Source organism: Pteronotus mesoamericanus, unplaced genomic scaffold (genome assembly GCF_021234165.1).
Source record: "Pteronotus mesoamericanus isolate MK-2021 breed Mesoamerican mustached bat unplaced genomic scaffold, CSHL_Meso_final contig_90, whole genome shotgun sequence".
Taxonomy (NCBI): Eukaryota; Metazoa; Chordata; class Mammalia; order Chiroptera; family Mormoopidae; genus Pteronotus; species Pteronotus mesoamericanus.
Window position 1 is genome coordinate 33,387,573 of NW_026555277.1, and position 20,304 is coordinate 33,407,876.

General features: G+C 34.3%; 1 protein-coding gene across 1 annotated transcript in view; it reads left to right on the forward strand.

Moving 5' to 3' along the window:
• The window catches only part of DCDC1 (doublecortin domain containing 1), a 349,931-nt gene that overhangs the window by 204,729 nt on the left and 124,898 nt on the right, over positions 1 to 20,304 (forward strand). Inside the window, exons 17-18 of the mRNA XM_054585968.1 lie at positions 4,753 to 4,887; positions 5,290 to 5,447. Coding sequence (XP_054441943.1) covers positions 4,753 to 4,887; positions 5,290 to 5,447 — 293 coding nt within the window. The remainder of the gene's footprint in view (positions 1 to 4,752; positions 4,888 to 5,289; positions 5,448 to 20,304) is intronic.

The following is a 20,304-nucleotide window of genomic DNA, read 5'->3' on the forward strand; positions in this document are numbered from 1 at the left end:
AGAGACAAATGTATTTGAAAAAATAAATTAAAAAAAAAAAGTTCAGCCTAGGCAAGAAACAGCTTATTCAATAAATCATGTTGGGAAAATTGGACAGATGCATGCAAAAAAATGAAACTAGGCCACTTTCTTATACCATATAGAAGAATAAGCTCAAAAGGAGTTAAAGACTTAAATGTAAGACTTGAAATCAGAACACTCTTAGAAGAAAACATAGGTAGTAAAATCTTTGACATTTCTCTTAGCTATATTTTTTGGACATATCTTTGCAGGAAAGGGATATAAAAGGAAAAATAAACAAATGGGACTAAATTAAACTAAAAAGTTTTTGCACAGCAAAGGAAACCATCAACAAAATGGACAGACAACCCACTGAACGGGAGGAGATAATTGCCAATGACATATCTGATAAAGGGTTAATATCCAAAATTTATAAAGAACTCATACAACTCAACGCCAAAAAAAAAAAAAAATTAAAAAGTGAGCAGAGGATCTGAATAAACAATTCTTCAAAGAGGAAGATGGCCAATAGACAGATGAATAGATGTTCAGTGTCACAAATCATCAGAAAAATACAAATGAAAACCACAATGAGATATCACCTCACACCTGTCAAAATGGCTGGCATCAATAAATCAACAAACAAGGATGGGCAAGATAAGGCCACCCTTACGCACTGTTGGTGGGAATGCAGACTGGTGCAGCCACTAAGGAGAATAGTATGGAGATTCCTCAAAATATTAAAAATGGAATGGCATTATGACTCCATGATTCCATTTCTGGGTATATATCCAAAGAAACCCAAAACACTAATTCCAAAAATATATGCACCCCTATGTTCATTACAGTGTTATTTATAATAGCCAAGATATGGAAGCAACCAAAGTGCCCATCAATAGACAAATGGATAAAAAAGTGGTGTAACATATATACAATGAAAAATAACTTGGCTGTAAAAATGAATGAAATCTTACCATTATGACAATATGGATGGACCTAGAGTTTATAGGCTAAGTGAAATAAGTGAGACAGAGAAAAACAAATACCATATGGTTTTACTTTTATGTGGAATCTATAAAACTAAGTAAGCAAACAAACAAAATAGAAACAGACTCTTAGATGCAAAGAACAGACTGATGGTTGCCAGGTGGGAGGGGGCTTGGGGGCTGGGTGAGAAAGGTGAAGGGGTTAAGAAGTATCAATTAGTAGTTACAAAAGAGTCATGGAGATGTACTATAAAGCATAGGGAATATAGTCAATAATAGTGTAATAACTATATACTGTGCCAGATGGGTACTGGAAATATCAGAGGAGTCACTTTGTCAAGTGTATGACTGCATAACCACTGTGCTGTACACCTGACACTAATACAAAATAATATTGACTGTAAACTATCATTGAAAAATTAAAAAGGTCTGCCTCGGTAGAATCTAAACAAATATAAAATGATGAGATAACATTTTCTCCTTATTAATTATGAGAGACATAAAATTAGGAATATCCAATGCTGATGAAGATTGTGAGAAAACAAATCTATTTCCTTTTTTGTACCTGTACTTTATTTATTGCTTTGTTACAAATTACCCCCAAACACAGTAGCTTACAACAACAAATATTTATCATCTCGGTTTCTGTGGCCGAGGAATCTAGGAGTGGCCAGCCGGTCAGTTCATTCTCTCACCAGGCTGACGTCAAGGTGTAGTTGGGGGTGCAGCCACCTGAGGCTTGACGAAGCTGAGAGATCTTCTACACACACTTCCGTTTGTTATGTCCACACAATTCACCCATTTGAAGTGCACTATTTAGTATTTTTCAGTATGTTCACAGGGTTGTGCCTTCATCGTCATATCTAATTTAAGAACATTTTTGTTCTCCCTAGAAGATACCTTGTGCCACACACCTATTTCCTCCATTCTTTCTTTCCCCCACTGCAGCTCTATTTGTCTATGTCAATTTACCAATGCTGGACATTTAATATAAATGGAATTAAATATTATATATTTAATATATATGCGGTCTTCTATAACTGATTTCTTCTGTTTAGCATAATGTTGCCAAAGCTCATTCACATTGTAGCATGCATTAATAATTTATTTTTATTGCCAAATAATATTCCATTGCATAGAAATTTCAGTTTTTATTTACCTATTTATCAGTAAGTGGACATCTTATTTGCTTCCACTGTTTTGACTATTGTGAATAGTGTTGCTGTGAACATATGTATAGAAGAGGTTTGCTTATGGAGGTATGTTTTCATTTCTCATTGGTATATAACTAGGAGTGGAATTCCTGGGTCATATGATAACTCCATGTTTAACATTTTAAGGACTGACAAAACTTTTTCAATGCAAATACATCATTTTGTATTCTTACCATCTACATTAGAGGGCTCTAATTTCTTCGCATCCTTATTGACTCTTTTTATTCTTTGTCTTTTGATTATAGCTACCCTAGTAAGTGTGAAATGATATTTCATTGAGATTTTGATTTGTAATATTTTGCTAATGGCTAGTGATGCTGAACATCTTTTCAAGTGTTTATTGGCCATTTATATGCATCCTTTGGAGAAATATCTTCTAAGATCCCTTAATCATTTTTAAAATTATTTGTCTTTTTATATTGAGTTTTAAGAGTTCTTTAAATAGTTGAGATGTCTATCCCTTATCAGACATATGATTTGAAAATATTTTCTCCCATTCTATGGGTTGTCTTCTTATTTTCCTGGTGACATTGTTTGTGGAACAAAAGTTTTAAATTTTGATGTAGTGTAATTTATCTTTTTTTCCCATTTCTACTTTTAGTGAAGTTCCTTACATTTTTTTAACAGGCTTCATTTTTTAGAGCAGTTTTAAGTTTACAGCAAAATTGAGCAAAAAGTACTGAGTTCCCATAAACCCCATGTTCCCACACATGCAAACCTATCCCACTGTCAGCATGTGCACTTGAGTGGTTCATTTGTTACAATTGATGAACCTGTATTGACACAACATTACCCGAAGTCCATTTACAGTAGGGTTTACTCTTGGTGTTATACCTTCTAAGGATTTGAATAAATGTATAATGACATTTATCCATCATTATAGTGTCATACAGAATAGTTTCACTGCCCGAAAAATCCTCTGTGCTCAACCGATTCGTCCCTCCTAACCCCTGGCAACCACTAACCTTTTTTACTATGTACACAGTTTTGCCTTTTTCCAGAAAGTCATATTATTGGCATCATACAATTTATAGCCTTTTCAGGTTGGTTTTTTTTCACATAATAATATGCATTTAAAGTTTTGGAGTCCCTTACAATTTTAATGTGCACATTTAGTTATACATTTTCTAACAAAGTTTAGTTACTCAGTATCTCTCCCCCGCCCCCGGCCAAGGACCTTAGTGCCCTTTAATTATTCACTGGATACCTCCTCATGTTTTTGTTAGAACTTTAGTTCCACACCTCAGTACAGACGTTGATTTCACACTTGAGGCTGCACATCTAGACTTTATGTTGTGGTAGACAAGCTGGATGACACTGAGCAAGTTGCTTAAACTCCCTGTGTCTGGTTTTTTTAGTTTGTCTTTAAAATGAACACAATAATCATACTTATTTCAAAAGGCTGTTGCAAAGATTAAATATAAGAGTAAATATACTGTCTTGTGGGAAATGACTTTGATGCAATGGCAGGTCTCCAGATATGCTCCTAGATAGGCTATCTTAGAGCTTATGGAACAAAAAGGTGCATGGACCAAATTAAGATGCTCAAATCAAATGTATTAAATAGATTTAAAACACAAAGAAAAATGTTTGGAAAGAGAGATGGGCTAGGTTAACACCCTTAAGGTGCAAGTGGGTTGAAGGGCCACAATTCCCGAATCTCTGCAATACCAACATGTTCTCTGTTCCTGGTGCATCTCCCTTCCCTGCTGATGTAGCGGTTCCCTGCTGATGCAGAGCTGAAATTTGAGCAACGAGACCTAACAGACAAAAGTGCCCGAGGCAGTGACACACGCTTGCTCTGTGAGAGAGCTGCTTGGCAAATCTGCTTGGCCAGTAATATACCCTGCTCCCCACTTAACCTGATGGGCAGCTATGGATTTTACCCAGCAGAAGATCCAAAATAAGAGTCAGCCATCAGTGTCCACTTAAAGATCTCATGTTTTTTGTATGTATCATGTGTTTCATTTATATTTAGTGTAACATAAATATTTGTTGCTTTGTTTTTGAGTAAATTATAACTATTGAATGTCTATCTATCCCTCTACCCCTTTCTATGTTCACATACTCTGTACTTACTTTCTGTGTCACACTCTTCAGGTTACTAATTTACTTATCTCTGCTTAATGCAGCTAAAGAATTTCATTCATCCTATTTGTTTTCTTGTTTTCTGGAACACAATTAAATATTCCCAAACAATACAGTAACTGCATATTACATATATACAATGTCTTTACACCAATACCCCTTATGTAGAAATAATTCAATAAATGCGAGCTATTATTAAGATGCAACATGGTTTTAATATTTAGTCTTCTCTAAGGATAAAAATTAGCAATCAAGTTAAACTTTATCAGGTTAAACAGCTAATTAGAAATCATAATATTGAAGTTAATTGGCTTGATTTTGATCTGAAATTGATAATGAAGTACAAAGTTTAGTAGCCTCACCTTTTTACTATTAATCTAATTTGTCCTCCCATCATTCAGGCTGTATAGATTTTTGGTTGTTGCTTTCAAGCCTAGTGCCCCATTTTTTTTCCTTTCCTACAGGCTTATCCTCAGTTTGCTCTGACCTACCTGGAGGAGCTAACTGCACAAATGGATGTGAGCCAGACAGAGAACCGCGTTCACTGCGGCGCCTGGACCACAGCTCATCAGGAACATGGCAGCAGCTTAGCAGAAGAGGTCAGTGTCGTGAGTCAGAGGCAAGGCAGAAGCAGAGCTCTTAATTGTATACCAAAAAGAGAAAACACTCCAAGTTTTTCCAGAAGGAAAGCAAGAGTCCACATCTTAGTGTTTACTGATTGTTTAAAATCATACACATAATGTAAATATTGATATGCACATTAATATTTATAGAAACATCTGTATATTTATATAACATTATTTTATTAACTAGAGGGTGACACACTAGCTTTTCTCATGGCTGCCTTCTTCTGCTCTGGCCACACACAAATGATTTATCTGCAGGATGAAGAAGACAGAAGAAGAACCACAAATGGTGTAATGTTAAAATTTTGGCATATATAGTTTAGATGTTTCCGTCAATGAAAATTAGCTATGTTATTCCTATATTTTATTTATTAGGCTCTGCAAAAAAGTGCCAGCATCCCTAGTTTGAAGCAACTGCCAGAGCCTTCAGACACCGATTCAATGCCAGAAGGTCCTCGCGGGGAGTCAGGGCCGCTGACAGTGGCGCTGGTGAGGAGACTGGGAGAGAAGCATCCCAAGGCTGCCGCTCAGAGGTAGGGCTCTGACAGCGTGGAGCTTTATAGCTCAATGACATTCCATGTGTTCCTTCAGTTTCATGTAAGATTGATTTCTTGATGATTATCGAAATATCTCAAAAGCCCTTCAGCTTTCAAGCACAGTAGTTTTTGGGTCGCATTTGATCAAGTGAGGTGACATTTATGTGTATTTCATTAAAGATTAATGTGTGGTACTGGTTAGAAGCATACTTAAGAAGGGCTGCTTTCCTGGGAACTCACTGAAATACTTTGAAATAACATATTTAGGGTAAGGCAGTCCTAAACCTATAAACAATTGTGAAAATACTGAGAGGTCTTTAAGAAGGCCCTACTCATAAAAATCCTTTTAATGTTACATCAGGAGAATATTATAATTAAATCTTAGGATGGGTGCACAGTAGATGGTCTTAAATAGTGATAATTTAACTAAGTGACATAATTTTTGTTACTGGAATAAAATTAACATCAGTGATTTTGCTAACCAATTGAAAAATTATACTTAGAAAATGGAACCTGTAACTCTAATCCCCTTAATTTGATTAAAAAGCTAAAGTTAATTATTATTCTGTTAGGGTTTGATGTTATAAATTACAAAATAAGTTAGTAAACCGCAATTTTAATATATAATTGTTTGAAATTAGCTATTTATTGAAAAACTCCTAAAGGATTATTACAATTCTTATCATACTCATCAAAGTTTAAAAGAATTACTATGTTTAAATCTTTTAACTATAGCTAGAAATGTCAATTGCATGAAAAAAGAAAAAATGTCAACTTTTATTTAAAAAATTAATTTCAGCCAGGTTTATTGAGATATAGTTGACATATAACATATAAGTTTGTGTGCAACATGACAACTTTCTTTTTCAATTAAAAACTGTATTATATTCTGAATTTACATATTCCTGCCTCAGAATTTGACGAGAACATTTTTTTTCTGATAACAAAAGTGTATTTTCCAGTGTATTTTCTCTTTAATTTGTTATTTAAACCTCAAATCCTTTGATTTTGTTGCTTTAAGTAACACAGGGCATAGGTAAACAAAATAGCACACTTAGCCCCTTACTGTATCACGGTACGGGGTGTTCCTGGACCTGTGCGAAAACTTAAGTTCCAGGTCTTCATTCCCGGCTCCTTGCTTTTCATGAGTCGCAGCTCTCTGATGCTTCACCACAGGCTGCAGCTAAACAGCCAGAACACAGTCCATCCAGGGCACTAGAGAGACGAGAGACGAGAGATGAGAGACGTCTCCGGGAAGCAGTGTTTGAAGTCTTCCTGTAAAGCAGGAACTCAGGAGATCCCGGAGCCTGGGGAGCTCAAACACTGTGTCCTGAGGCTATTGTTGACCTACCTTTCCAGACTTGTTAGGCAGCCTCTACTTTTTGACCGGGTGCATGTCATTATCCTGCCTTCTACTCCAGGAGGCACAGGCTCCTTCTGCTTTCAGATTTCTGAAATCTATGTGGTGTTTTTGTGTTTGTTTCGTGCTGGCCCTGGCTCTGGCCTTGGCGTGCCAGCCCGCGGCCCCCAGTGACAGCCCACCTGCTTCTCTGTGACTCTTCCCTTCCCCAGCCTGGAAATATTTTCTCTGAGGGTTGAGGGCATTGAGTAGTTAGTTTAGGGATTTGTCTCCTGTGTTTTCTTGTTGTATCTCCCTAGCAATACAGTCTGATGCTGGAGCATTAAGAGAACCACTTATACTATTAGAAAATGTGAGGCCACCCCGACGCCAAACAAAGCAGGTAATGTCAGCTGACATACCACAATACCTGTTTGAGCTGTTAGAATTACATTTGATGTCTTTAAGTTTCTGGAAAAATAGTAAGGACTCTTAACAGTTGCTAAAATGTTCTGAAAACAAGTAAAAGAGTTTTTTTTTTATGGGGGTTGTATTTAGATTTGGGATTTTTAGTCAATGCCAGCTGACTGGGAAGCATATTTGGGATTTGGTGACTTCGCAGGGCCCTGGGCGTTCCCCAGGGCTTGTGTCTCAGGCTGCAGCAACTCCACTGGCCTTACAGCCGCAGGCATTTAACTGCATTCTCTTCTCCAGCCCCTCAGTTTACCACAGTAGATGTAATTTCAGTATCTTGCCCTCTTTTTCTGTTCCTTAACAAAGTTATTTTGAGTAAAGAGTAAGTACTTAAAGCAACTACTTCTCATCTTGGAAGGAATTGTTGGGCAAAATTAGAACCTGGGACTGAATTTGGCATATTGATTACTCTGAACCTTAAGTTGTCTACTTAGGTTTCCATGCTTTCCAAGTACAAGGAAATTAATGCATTATATTATTGCAGCCTCAGGAGAGGGCTTTACATTTTCTTCCTCTTATCAATGATAATTTTACAAAATATAAGAATGAAATCACTGCCAAAAATAAAGGAATAATGTGAAATATCTGAGTTGTGGAAATTTGAAAAATGAATAAAATTTTAGAACATCAGGGAAAATATTAATGAAATAATGTAAATAAAGAATGTATAGTTGAAGAGAATTAAAAAACAGAGATATAAATGTATGTACTTCCTTAGAAATAGCCAAGGAATGAGAGAACCACAAGTGCCAAATTTGGGGAAAGACAGAGAGATCGATAGATAGTTAGCGGCAGGTATTATGTGAAAATGAAGGATAGCATTGGATTATTAATTAACATATACTAACTTTGCTTGAGGGCTATTGAGGCACAGAGGTGTTAAGTTGGTTGGCTGAGGTCTTCTAGCTGGTAATTTAAGGCTGGCCTCTCTGAGCCCAAAGTCTTATTCTCAGCTTCTACGTTGTTCTGTCTTTATGTTCCTGCCCTAGTGATTATCCAAATCTTCAGGTTCTCCAAAGGGACCTGATATTTTTAACTGGATGTGGAAAGGGACCTTTAAATAAGGCAGAACAGTTTAGAAAGGGACGAATAAAAGATACGGCAATATATGCAGCTTTCAGCAAAGACCGTAAGAAGTAGAAAATACTGAGGGCGACCAGGAATGCCTGATTTCTTGTTGAATCCAATAGTCTAGATTTACTGAGCTACAGAGACTTGCACTTGAAGGGGTTAGAGATAATTTTTGCCTTTTTTGCAATTCTTTTTTTTTTTTTAAATGGAATTTATTTGGGTGACATTGGTTCACAAAATCATAAAGGTTTCAAGTGTACAACCCACCAAAACATCATGTGCACACTGCATTGTGCACCCATCACTTCAAGCACAGTCTCTTTCCGTCCCCATTTATCCCCCCTTTGCCCATCTCCACCTCCCTCCCTTCCCCCTTTCCCTCTATCACAGCACTGTTGTCTGTGTCTGTGTGTTATATAACCTTTCATGATTAACCAAGGTATTTCACACCTTGAATGGTGGTTCAAGTCAGCTTTGTATATACTGAATGTAGTGAGAGGTAACTGTCATTTGTTGAATACTCATACCGTGTGCCAACTGCTATGCTAAATAGTTACTTATAACAACATGACAGATAGATTTACGTATTTTTATAACAATATGATGGTAGAGGTACTCTTATAATCCAAGAAGATAGAGCAACTGAGGTTCAGAGTGGTTTATTAATGTGCCCGTTTATACAGCTGGTTAATGGGGAAGATGGCATTTGAACCTACATCCACTGAGATCTATAACCCATACTCTTTTTTAGGAGAGATTGTAATTATTCAATTTTATTTTATTGTACTTTTCTCCTGTGTCCATGAGCTTTTTCTTTTTCTTTTTTCTTTTTTTCCACCCCCACCCAACACCCCAGCATCCTACATCCCTCCCTGACAGCTGTCAGCCTGCTTTGTATCTATGAGTCTGTCTCTGTTTTGCTTATTAGTTCATTTTATTCAATAGATTCCATATATGAATGAAATCATATGGTACTTGTCTTCCTCTGACTGGCTTATTTCACTTAACATAATACTCTTCAGGTCCATCCATGCTTCATGAATGGTAAGATTTCCTTCCTTTTTACGGCCAAGTAGTATTCCATTGTGTAAATGCACTCCATCTTTTTATCCACTCATCTACTGATGGATGCTTGGGCTGTTTCCAAATGTTGGTATATAACCCGTGCTCTAACCACTGTTTTATTCCTTATTCCTAGCAGTTTTTATTCTATTGATTTCATAACAGAATGTTAACATATTGAGTAGCCATATTGTCATTACTAAAATTTTATGTATATTACATCATAAAAGATTTGGTTAGACTATTGCCATTTTGATGTGTGTATTATTGTGAATTATGTCCTTAAAAAACTACAACAAACCAGGCTCTCTTATCGAGTCAGAATCATTTCATTTCACTTACATTTCAGACACTTGGGGAAAGCTATCTGTTGATTCATTTTTCTTTGTAACTTGGAAAACTTCTTTTTCCTGTTGAAGACAAAGGAAAATTTCTTATTGTGTAAAGTCCTTAATGTAAAGTTCTTATTAGTTCATAATGGATTATATTATTTTATTTGCCTTAGCCACACTTAGAATGTGTTTTCTTCCTCTATCAGCAAGATGTAGAAATGTGGTTCTCTTCTTGTTTGGATAAAGTGTGTATAGTTAATTCTAAGTTTGGCCCAAAATAAGGTAAAGGTCATATGCTGGCATCTTTAAGTGTCTGGAATGTGTTTGTTTACATTAGTTTATCCAGTGGAGCCCTTTACCCTTATTTAAATTGATAGGGGGTGGGGAAGGACTGGGGCAGCCGACAAAGCACACTGACCCAGCTTGTCACCCAGTGACCTGTGAGAAGGAAATAATGAACTGTGAGTAGCTGTCATCTTAACTGTTTCTGACAGTCTGCCTTTGGGCACATCTGTGTTGGCTGCATTGGAAAGGCCTTTGTTCTTTTCCCACTAGTGACTCTGCTGAGCGCTCAGGGGTTCGCTCGCTCCTGTCCTCCTCCCCGGCCCCTCCTCCCCGGGGAAGCAGGCAGCTGCCGCGGACCACACCGACGTTTCTCTTCATGACTCAACTTGGCATGCACTTCCCTCTTTCAAAAGAGTACATATATTTAAAAGATCTTTGATTTATTTTCCATTTCAAATGCAATTTAATGTCTCATGAGTTTTGATACTAATAAAAAAGCAAATTATAAAATATGTTTAGTATTATCCTAATTTTGTACAGATAAAGGTAAAGATAAATAGCTAGCTAACCAGATGGGCAGATGACTTAAAGGAGATAAATCAAAATATTGACAGTTGTTACTGAGTTTTAAACTTGTATTTATTGTTTATTTTCCAGATTGTAATAGTTGAATGTTATATTTACAATAGAACAAAAATCAACATATGTTATGCAAAGCATTTTTAATGTAGATGCTTGATACATGCTTTATTAGTAGAACTATTTGGACTAAATTAGGTAAGAATGTGCTATATTTTGGTTCACACTCTCCATGGCTATTTAAAAAATAAATCTCTATTTAATAATTTAAGCTTCAAAATATTGCAAAAAATATTTCACTATTTGCATTTTAAAATTAACCTAATCCATAAAATTATTATAATCATTAGGAGATGTAATTAATAAGAAATAAGTGTTTCCATCCTCAGTTTCCTAAAGTATCACTAATATTTCAATCATAACAAAACCAGAACATTCTGAATAATGTGTTTCATTTACAAAATATAATTCCTGAGTCAGTTTTAAAGCCTTATTTACATTTTTACAATTGCTATAAAATTAGTCTTTTTCCTGTAATTAAGTCAGGCTGCAGTCAGCGTGGAATAAACACTGAGCATTTGGCACTCACTTTATTTTATTTACCCTTCCAGGAATATATAAATCCAAACTATACTGCACTGGTCGCTTTTCATAAAGCCTTTCTCCCCTGATAGAATAGAAGAAATGGAGCTTGAAAATAGGGACATGTTTTTTTTCTGCATTCAAGTTTTTTCTCTCTCAGTAACAGGTTTGAGATGCACTAGCTAACAGAAGTACTTAGTCTCATGCTTTTCAAAGAAACGTAACTTAATAGCAATGAGAAATTGTTTAAGCAGACAAATTATGATCATGTCTCTATAATTGTAAATTGTAAAAAAACCCAGCTAATATATTAATAATCGAAAGAGCCATGTCTAATTTTGAGAATTCAATAGCATATGATTTATTACTCTATTACATCATCTATGTAGTTTTGCATATAGTTAATGGTAATTGGTAACAACCTTATTTGATTAGAACATTCTTCTCATTTTGGTTACAAATATCAACACAATTTTTGCACAGATGGTAAATGCATGGGTTAGTTTTGATAACAGTCAGACTCTATGTTTATAAGGACAGGGAACTGTTTAAATTATTACACTCAAATCCTTATTTCTAGAACTCTTACCGATAACATTAAATGTTAATATAATAATTGCTTTTGGTATTCATTAAATTCAATTACACTTTCTAGGAAAGAAATCTCATGTTAGATTACATTACTGTTTTTAGCTATTGAAGTGCTCAGCTTGAAGCATTAGCCTTTAACTCTTTTATACTATATACCATAGAGTTTGGTATTGTATTTAAGAACATTAAATTGTGTGTTCCAGAAATACAGAAATATATTCATAATTCTTTTTTTAAATTAGAAAAGTGAAATAACTCGATACTGTCTGATATTGTTGCCTGTTTGTGTGTTGGTATATTGTTGAATTAATTCCCATTTGTTTACTGTGAATTAAAATGAAGTAACAAATAATCTAATTGCACCTGCTTCTTTGAAACAAAGTCAAAATCAAGTATTCCAAAGGATTAGGTTTAGATTTGTAAATGTGCATTAATTCAGAAATTATGAAAAGCTTTCAAATAAGTATTTTGTGATTAATCTTTGTTGTCACTTACTGCCATGGGGTACCCAAACCTTCAATTATGCTGCTTAATTTCCATTTTTTAAAATGTACTATTTATCTTTCTGTTTTACTCAAAATTATCCATAAAGCTATTCAAGGTATGAGTGGAAAACTCTAGTTCTACATTCTCATACTTGCGAGCTCCTAAACTAGAATATCTATCTATTTATCCTAAACTAGAATTGTGAAGTAGTAAGTAGTCCATGAGGTTCTAGTTTTGAATAACATGGGCGGGCAATGAGGAGGCTGGTGGTGGAGGTATTATGAGGTTATAGTGTATGGAACTGGATGAAGCAGAATTCAAGCAGTCAAAGTGACCTGTAGGTTAGCTTCTTAACCTGTCTACCTTTTTCAACCCTTGCCTCCCTAACAACCTATTGTCTACTTAATGGCCAGAGTGTTCCTTTCAAATTCATAAGTCAGATCATGAAAGTCCTTGGCTACAAATCCTCCAATGGCTTTTTATCTTCTTTAGAGTGAAACCATGGTCTTTATTTTTCATTTTATTTCTTTTTTAAATTAAATTTATTAGGTGACATTGGTTAATAAGATTATATAGGTTTCAGGTGTAGATTTCTACGATACACGATCTACATATTGTATTGTGTGCCCACCGTCCTAAGTCAAATCATCTTCTATTACCATATATATATTTACCCCCTTTTTCTCTTTAAAACCTCCTCAACCCCTGCCCCTTTCCTCTGGTAACAAGATATGTTGTCTGTGTCTATGAGTTTTTGTTTGTTTGTTTTTCTTGTTTGATCATTTGTTGCTTTCAGTTTTATATCCCACATATGAGTTAAATCATATAATTCTTAACTTTTTCTGTCGGAATTATTTTGCTTAGCATGCTATTCTCAAGGTTCATCCATGTTGTTGCAAATGGCAATATTTCTTCTTTTCTTTTGACTGAGTAGTATTCCATTGTATGTATGTACCACATCTTCTATCCAATCATATACTGAAGGACAATTTGGTTGTTTTATCTCTTAACCACTGTGAAAAATGCTGCACTGAATACAGGGGTGCATATATCTTTGCAAATCAATGTTTTCAAATTTTGGGGGTAGATACACTGGAACAAGATTGCTGGGTCATATGGTAACTCTATTCTTAATTTTTTGAGGAGTCTCCATATTGTTTTTCATTTTGGCTGTGCCAGTTTACATCCCCACCAGCGGTGATTGAGGGTTCCTTTTTCTCCACAACCTCTCCAACACTTGTTATTAGTTGTCTTGGTGATAATGGCCACTCTAACAGATGTGAAGTGGTATCTCATTGTAGTTTTGATTTACATTTCCCTAATGGCTATTGAAGTTGAGCAGCTTTTCATATATCTTTTGGCCATTTGTGCGTCTCCTTGGAGAAGGTGTCTATTCAGGTCACCTGCCCATTTTTTAATTGGATTGTTTGTTTGGTGTTGAGTTGTGTGAGTTCTTCACATATTTTGAATATTAACCCTTGTCAGAACTGTTGTTTGCAAATATCTACTTCCACTCCATAGGTTGCATTTTTGTTTTGTTGGTGGTGTCTTTTGCTGTGCAGGAGGTTTTCAGTTTGATATAGTCTCATTCATTTATTTTTGCCTTTACTTCCCTTGCCTTTGGGATCAAATTCATAAAACCTCCAAGACCAAGGAACATAAGTTTAGTACCCATAGACTGAAAACTACAAAGCATTATTAAAAGAGATTGAAAAAGACACAATGGAATGGAAAGATATTCATGTTCATGGATTAGAAGAATCAATGTATTTAAAATGTTCATATTACCCAAAACAATATACAGATTGAATGCAATCCCCATCCAAATCCCAATGATTTTTTTTAAATAGACATATAAATCATCAGATTTGTATGGAACCAAAAAAAGACCCTAAATAGCCAAAGAAATCCTGAAGAAAAAAACAAAGCCGAAAGTATCACACTTCCTGACTTCAAATTATATTACACAGTGACAAGAATCAAAACAGTATGGTATTGGCAGAAAAACAAACACAAAAACCCATGGAAAGAATTGAGACCCACTAAATAAACCCACATTTATATGAGCAAATATTTTTGACAAAGGAGCCAAAAACACATAATGGAGAAAAGAAATACTCTTCAATAAATGGTGCTGGGAAAATTGGACATGCAAGAGAATTAAATGAGATTGCAGCTTGTACCCATATACAAAAATTAACTCAAAATGGATTAAAAACATAAATATAAGCTCTGAAACCAAAGTTTTTACTAGATGCTACAGGGTCTTACTTTACGGGGCCAATGGTATTTCTCTGATATGACTCTCTCTTCCCTTCCTCTAGCCAGTCTGGCTTTCTGGCCGTCTCTCAGACTCAGTTCACCAATTCTAATATCATATTTTCATTATAATTTCAATGTTGCTATAATATTTGATCCATGAATTATTCAAAAGAATATTTCTTAATTTCCAAATATTTGAAATATTTCTGGTTTAGATATGTATTATTGACTCTAGATTAATTTCACTGGGTGAAGACCATTTTTGGTGTGATTTTAACTCTTGATATTTATTGAGATTTGCATTATAGCCTAACCAATATCTAGATATTTTTGTAAATTACCCATGTGTACTTGAAAAGAATATATATTCTGCAATTTGGAGGTGTAGTGTTCTATTATGTTAATTATCTGAAGTTTGTTGAATGTGTTTCCAAATCTTGTGTATATTTACTGATATTTTGCTTGGTAGATCATTTACCAAGAGAATTTATTGTTAAAATCTACTTACAATTATAGATTTGTCTATTTATCCTTTTATTAGATTTATAAATTTTTCATTTCTATCATTTGAAGCAATTTATTTAGTAGCTGCAGAGAATTTTAGAATGTTATACTTTTCTGATAAATTAATTGTGGAATTATGTTATGGAATGTTCCTCTTTAGCTATAGTAAATTTTTTTTACTGAAAGTTTATTTTGTGTCATATTAAATATAGTAACCCTAGCATTTTGGTCAGTGTTTGAATGATATATTTTTGTATCTTTTTTTAAAAATTTTTTATTTTGTTGTAAGTGTTTTACATGAAAGCATGTAATTTTTTTTTTAATGCAGTATGCCAATCTATGTCTTTTAATTGAAGTATTTAGTCCACTTGCCTGTAACAATTACTGATACTTTGGGATTTAAATATAACATGTTACTATTTGATGCCTATGCATTCCATCTATTTTATGGGTTTTTTTTTTTTTTTTGCTTTGTCTTTGATATATTGAGTATTTTATGTATTACCTTATTCCTTTCCTCTCAGTTGTTTTGGTAGTTATACATTCTTTTACTGTTATTTTAGTGGCTATTCTAGAGATTATATATGTTTCATTGGCTTATTGACATCTAATATAAACTAGTGCTTTTATCACTTTTTAGACAATTCAAGTATCTTAGAATGCTCACGCTTTGTAAATACACCTTCTGACTAAATGCTGGTGTAAGAACATCCCACAAAACATTTTAATTATTATTTCTTGATCAGCATTCATTATACTAAGTCACATTTTTACACTTCCTGTTGATCTTTATTTTTTTCTGTATCTCTGCACTTCCACTAAGAATCATTTTTCTTCTTCTTAAACATCTTTCATATTTTCTTAGATATGGGTCTGCTGATCATGAATTCTCTGCATATTTATTCGTCTTAAAATATCTATATTTTACTTCTATATTCTCATTTTTATATTTTTACTGGGTGTGAAAATCTAAGTTGTCAACTATTTTTTTTTTTCACACTACATTGAAGATATCATTCCATTGTCTTTGGCCCTCCCACAGCCTAGTTGAGACGTAACGTATCAGTCTTATTGCTCCTTTGAAGGCAATACGTTGTTTTACTCTGGCTGACTTTAAGATTTTTTTTTTGTATTTGGTTTTTACTATAATTTTCCGTAGTGTTTTTTGGTGTTATTGTTTGTTGCTTGTACTTTTGATATTTGGAGGTCTTAAGACTTGAATCTGTGGCTTATTATATTTTATCAGTTCGGACAAATTCTCTACAACTATTTCTTCAGATATTGTTTCAGCTGCATTTTCTCTCTTTTCTCTGAAGGCCTACTAATGACAGATATATTAGAACTTTGTTTTTAATATAAACCCTATGTGTCTTACGTTCTATTTTGTATTTTCTACCTTTTGTCTTATTATGCTTTGGTGTGAATATTTTCTTTTTACTTGCCTTCAGCTTATTAATTTTCTCTTCAACCTTTTCTAACCTGCTGCTAAATCTATATATTGAGTTATTAATGTCTGTTATTGTATTTTTAGGTATAAATTTTACATTTGGTTTTATGGCTAATAATATTAGCATAATTTATTTAACCATTTCTCTGTTATTGAGCAATTAGGTAGTTTCTAGCTTTTAAGTTTATAAATTGTGTTAAAACAAATATCTTTGATTCATGTTTAGAATTCATTTAAGCTATGAACATTTACTAAGCACCTTTTGTTCCTGCCCAGAATTTGTTGGACACTAAACATATAAAAAAGGTTAAATATTCAGGGTCTTTTTTGGTTCCATACAAATTTTTGGAATATTTGTTTTAGATCAGTGAAATGTGCCATTGGTATCTTAATAGGAATTATGTTGAATTTATAGATTGCTTTGGGTAGTATGCACATTTTAATGATGTTAATTCTTCCAATCCATGCTTCCATTTATTTGTATCTTCCCCAGTTTCTTTCTTCGGTGTTCTGTAGTTTTCCAAGTATAGGTCTTTTACATCCTTGGTTAAATTTATTCCTAGGTACTTTCTGAATGAGAAGACTTAATTATTTTTCAGTTCTTATATGTATTTCTAAATGAAACCCTTAGAAATTTCCTTGATTAGCTATTGCTAATTTGACATTTATGGCATACACCAGAATGTGCAGCTTCCTTTAGGATCTGTTATATGCTGTAAATACCTTGAGTAAAGCACAATTGAGAACTTTTCTCCTATTCACATGAATGCCTGCAACGCTTTGGCGTTTTACCAGGTTAACCCCCGAGGAGTTGCAGTTTCTTGATAATATTGACCTAGCTTTTCTAACTCACAGCTGCTTCCTGGTATATTGTCTGCTCTCTGGGATAAAACAGGGTTTAGGACGCTTTCTCATTTGCTCCATGTTTTTTTTCTTTCTCTTGAAGTATGACTAACTGATAAAGTCAACTTTGAGATTACCTTGTATTTTAACACCAACATCTCAGTTCTAAGCCTTGTAAGGCTAAACCCTTAATTACTGATGATTTCACAAATAATAGAAATCTATTGATACAAACTTCTTTTTGTCTTTCAGTAGGAAATATGTGGACTTTTAATTGCTATCAGTTAAAATTATGTTTGAAATTGGAAACACATGTAAACTCAGCAAATTTACGAGATCCTTCTATGTATCAGTTCATTGCTAGGCACTTTCCACATATTCTCTTATATAATCTCATAAAAAAATTCTTTGATGTCACTATCATATCTCCCTTTTCTTTCCTTATGAAGAAAATGATGCCCACAGAATTTACCTGATGTTCTAGGATCAACCAGTAACCGGCAGAGTTGCGCTTTGAACCTTAGGCTCCAGAAGCTAAACCTACCCTTCTTTCCACTATAGCAGTGATTCCCAGGCCAGCAGCATCAGCATTTGCGAAGAATGAGTTCTCAGGTCCTGCCCCAGATGTGGGATGGAAGTGGAGGCAGCAGCAATCCATGTGCATCCTCCAATAATACAAGCTAAAGCCTGCGAACCATTGCACACACTCACGCATGTACACAATTTGGCCTCGCCAGGTAGATGACTACATGAAGTAAATGACTTTCATTTTTTGGTAATATGTAATATTCATAACTTTTCATTTACATTTTTCTTTCTCAAAACATAAGGCTCTATTGTACCTATTTTTAGAATTCTTTATTTTTTTCATCAATTTCAGTTTTGACCATTTTTTAATAGCCGTATCCCCATCTTTAATGGCCAATATTACTTTCAATTTATTTCTGAAATTCGGTATTGCTAAGGCTTGAACTATTTTTACTTGACATCTGATGATTTTTTAATTCTTCTTTTTATTAATTTGTTATTAGTCTTCATGCTTTGGGGTTTAAGTTTTAATGACTGTAGCCTTGTTTAAAATTCAACTAACTGTATTGTTTTTGCCACTCAGTAAACACAAATGAATACCTCAATTTGTTCTTTTCCCCCAGGAATCATGGGACTAAATCACCTTACTTTATTAATTTAACAAATATTTATAAAACAATGACCGTAACCCAGACACTGTTTTAAGTACTTATTTTAAAACTAATTGTCTGGTTATTTCTTTAAAAGAGTCAGTGCCTATAAATAATTGATGGCATAATACCCATTATCTTTGTGAATATTATATCATTTAAAATTTCCCATATTTTTTGTTGTTCTGTAGGGACTTTAATTATATAGAGTTTCTGAATCATTTCTCTCTGCCTCTTGAAAAGCAATACCAAGATTTATTAAATGCTTACCCTGTCAAAGGCCAGGACTCTATTTTGCATTTATTACCATATGAGGTTAGTTGTTAAGATTATCCCCAATTTACAAATCATGAGACAGAGAGAGTGGAACTAGTAGGCCGAGGTCAAAGAACCAGAAAGGGGGAGCGACAGGATCTGAAACAGGTTGTCATTTAGAATGTGGCTGACCTCTTAAAGATCATAATTTGGCCCTGCTTAAATCATTTTTTTCCATCCGTTTCATTACATTTTTTAATACGTTTTACTTTGACTGTGTTTCTTTTTCATTTCAAATCCTAAATATACAAAAGGACCAAAAGCAAAAACCTTTGATGTGTAAAGTTCTGTAGACCAGAGACTGAAACCTACAACCTTATAATGCAATTGCCTGTTGTAGAGTAGGAGTTTAATGAGGGATGGATAAATAAAAATAATAATTTTGGACACCGCTTTTTATTTAGCATTTTATCACATTCATATTAATTACCATGTAACTAAATATCCACTATAAGTACTTACAATAATGTTGATTAGATGTCAATAGTTGATAGCTACTTTTTAAATTATGAAATTTGAAGTTAAGCAAAAATTTGACATTATAACATACAGAAATTATTTCTTTTGTAAGTCCCACGTTTTTCATTTTTAGATTCCAAACTTGCTATTCCTTCCTTCCCCCCTTTCCCCCTCCCTCCCTCCCTCCTTTCCTTACTTCCTCCTTCCTTCCTCCCTTCTTTTCTGTCAAAAGAAAGAGACCTCTTTTTAGATCTATCCAAAGGAAAGCACTTCCAACAACGGAATGGTTCCCCAGGAGAACTGTCCTGTCGTTAGGGCACAGGATTTGAGTCAAATGTACTCTCTGGGTCTCCAGCCGTGCTCCATGCCTAGGGCGCTGTTAACCACAGAGACATTGACACAGAGGCGGTGAGCCTGCCAAGAGGCCAGAAAGTGAAACAAGTCAATCAAAAGAGGTTTGGATTCCTCTCTCTTCCAAAAATCTGTTATGGAATCTAGAATTGATCTCTGGTGTATTTTATTTGCCAATGGACCCGGAGAATCATGTCTTCATCTTTCTAACATTCACAGCCCAAACAAATTATTATAATCCCAGACTCTTGTTGTTTTTCAAGGATTTGGCAGACATTACCAAAAATGGAAGCATATACAAAATGTTGAAATTGAACCAAAGAACGATATATTTCAGTTAATTTTAAATAGATAGTAATTAGGAAAATATGTATGATGCTAAAAGGAAGAGAAAAAATTATCAAAGATATGTTAGATATCCAAATGCTTAATTCCAATCTGTGCATTTACATTCACTAACTGAATCACATTTTTATTTCCATTCTCTGTTATTCTATAAAAGAATAAAAGACTAATGTTTCCTTTAATCACCTTTAAAGTCAAGACACATTGTCTGAAAGGATTAGCATCTAGGAAGATTAAAAATTAGAATTAGAGATAATACTGATAAGGGGAAGAAGTGTTCAGATTCAACCTAATTCCACTGATTAGGAAGATGTGGTAGTTCACTAAAGGACAACAACAAACGTTAAGT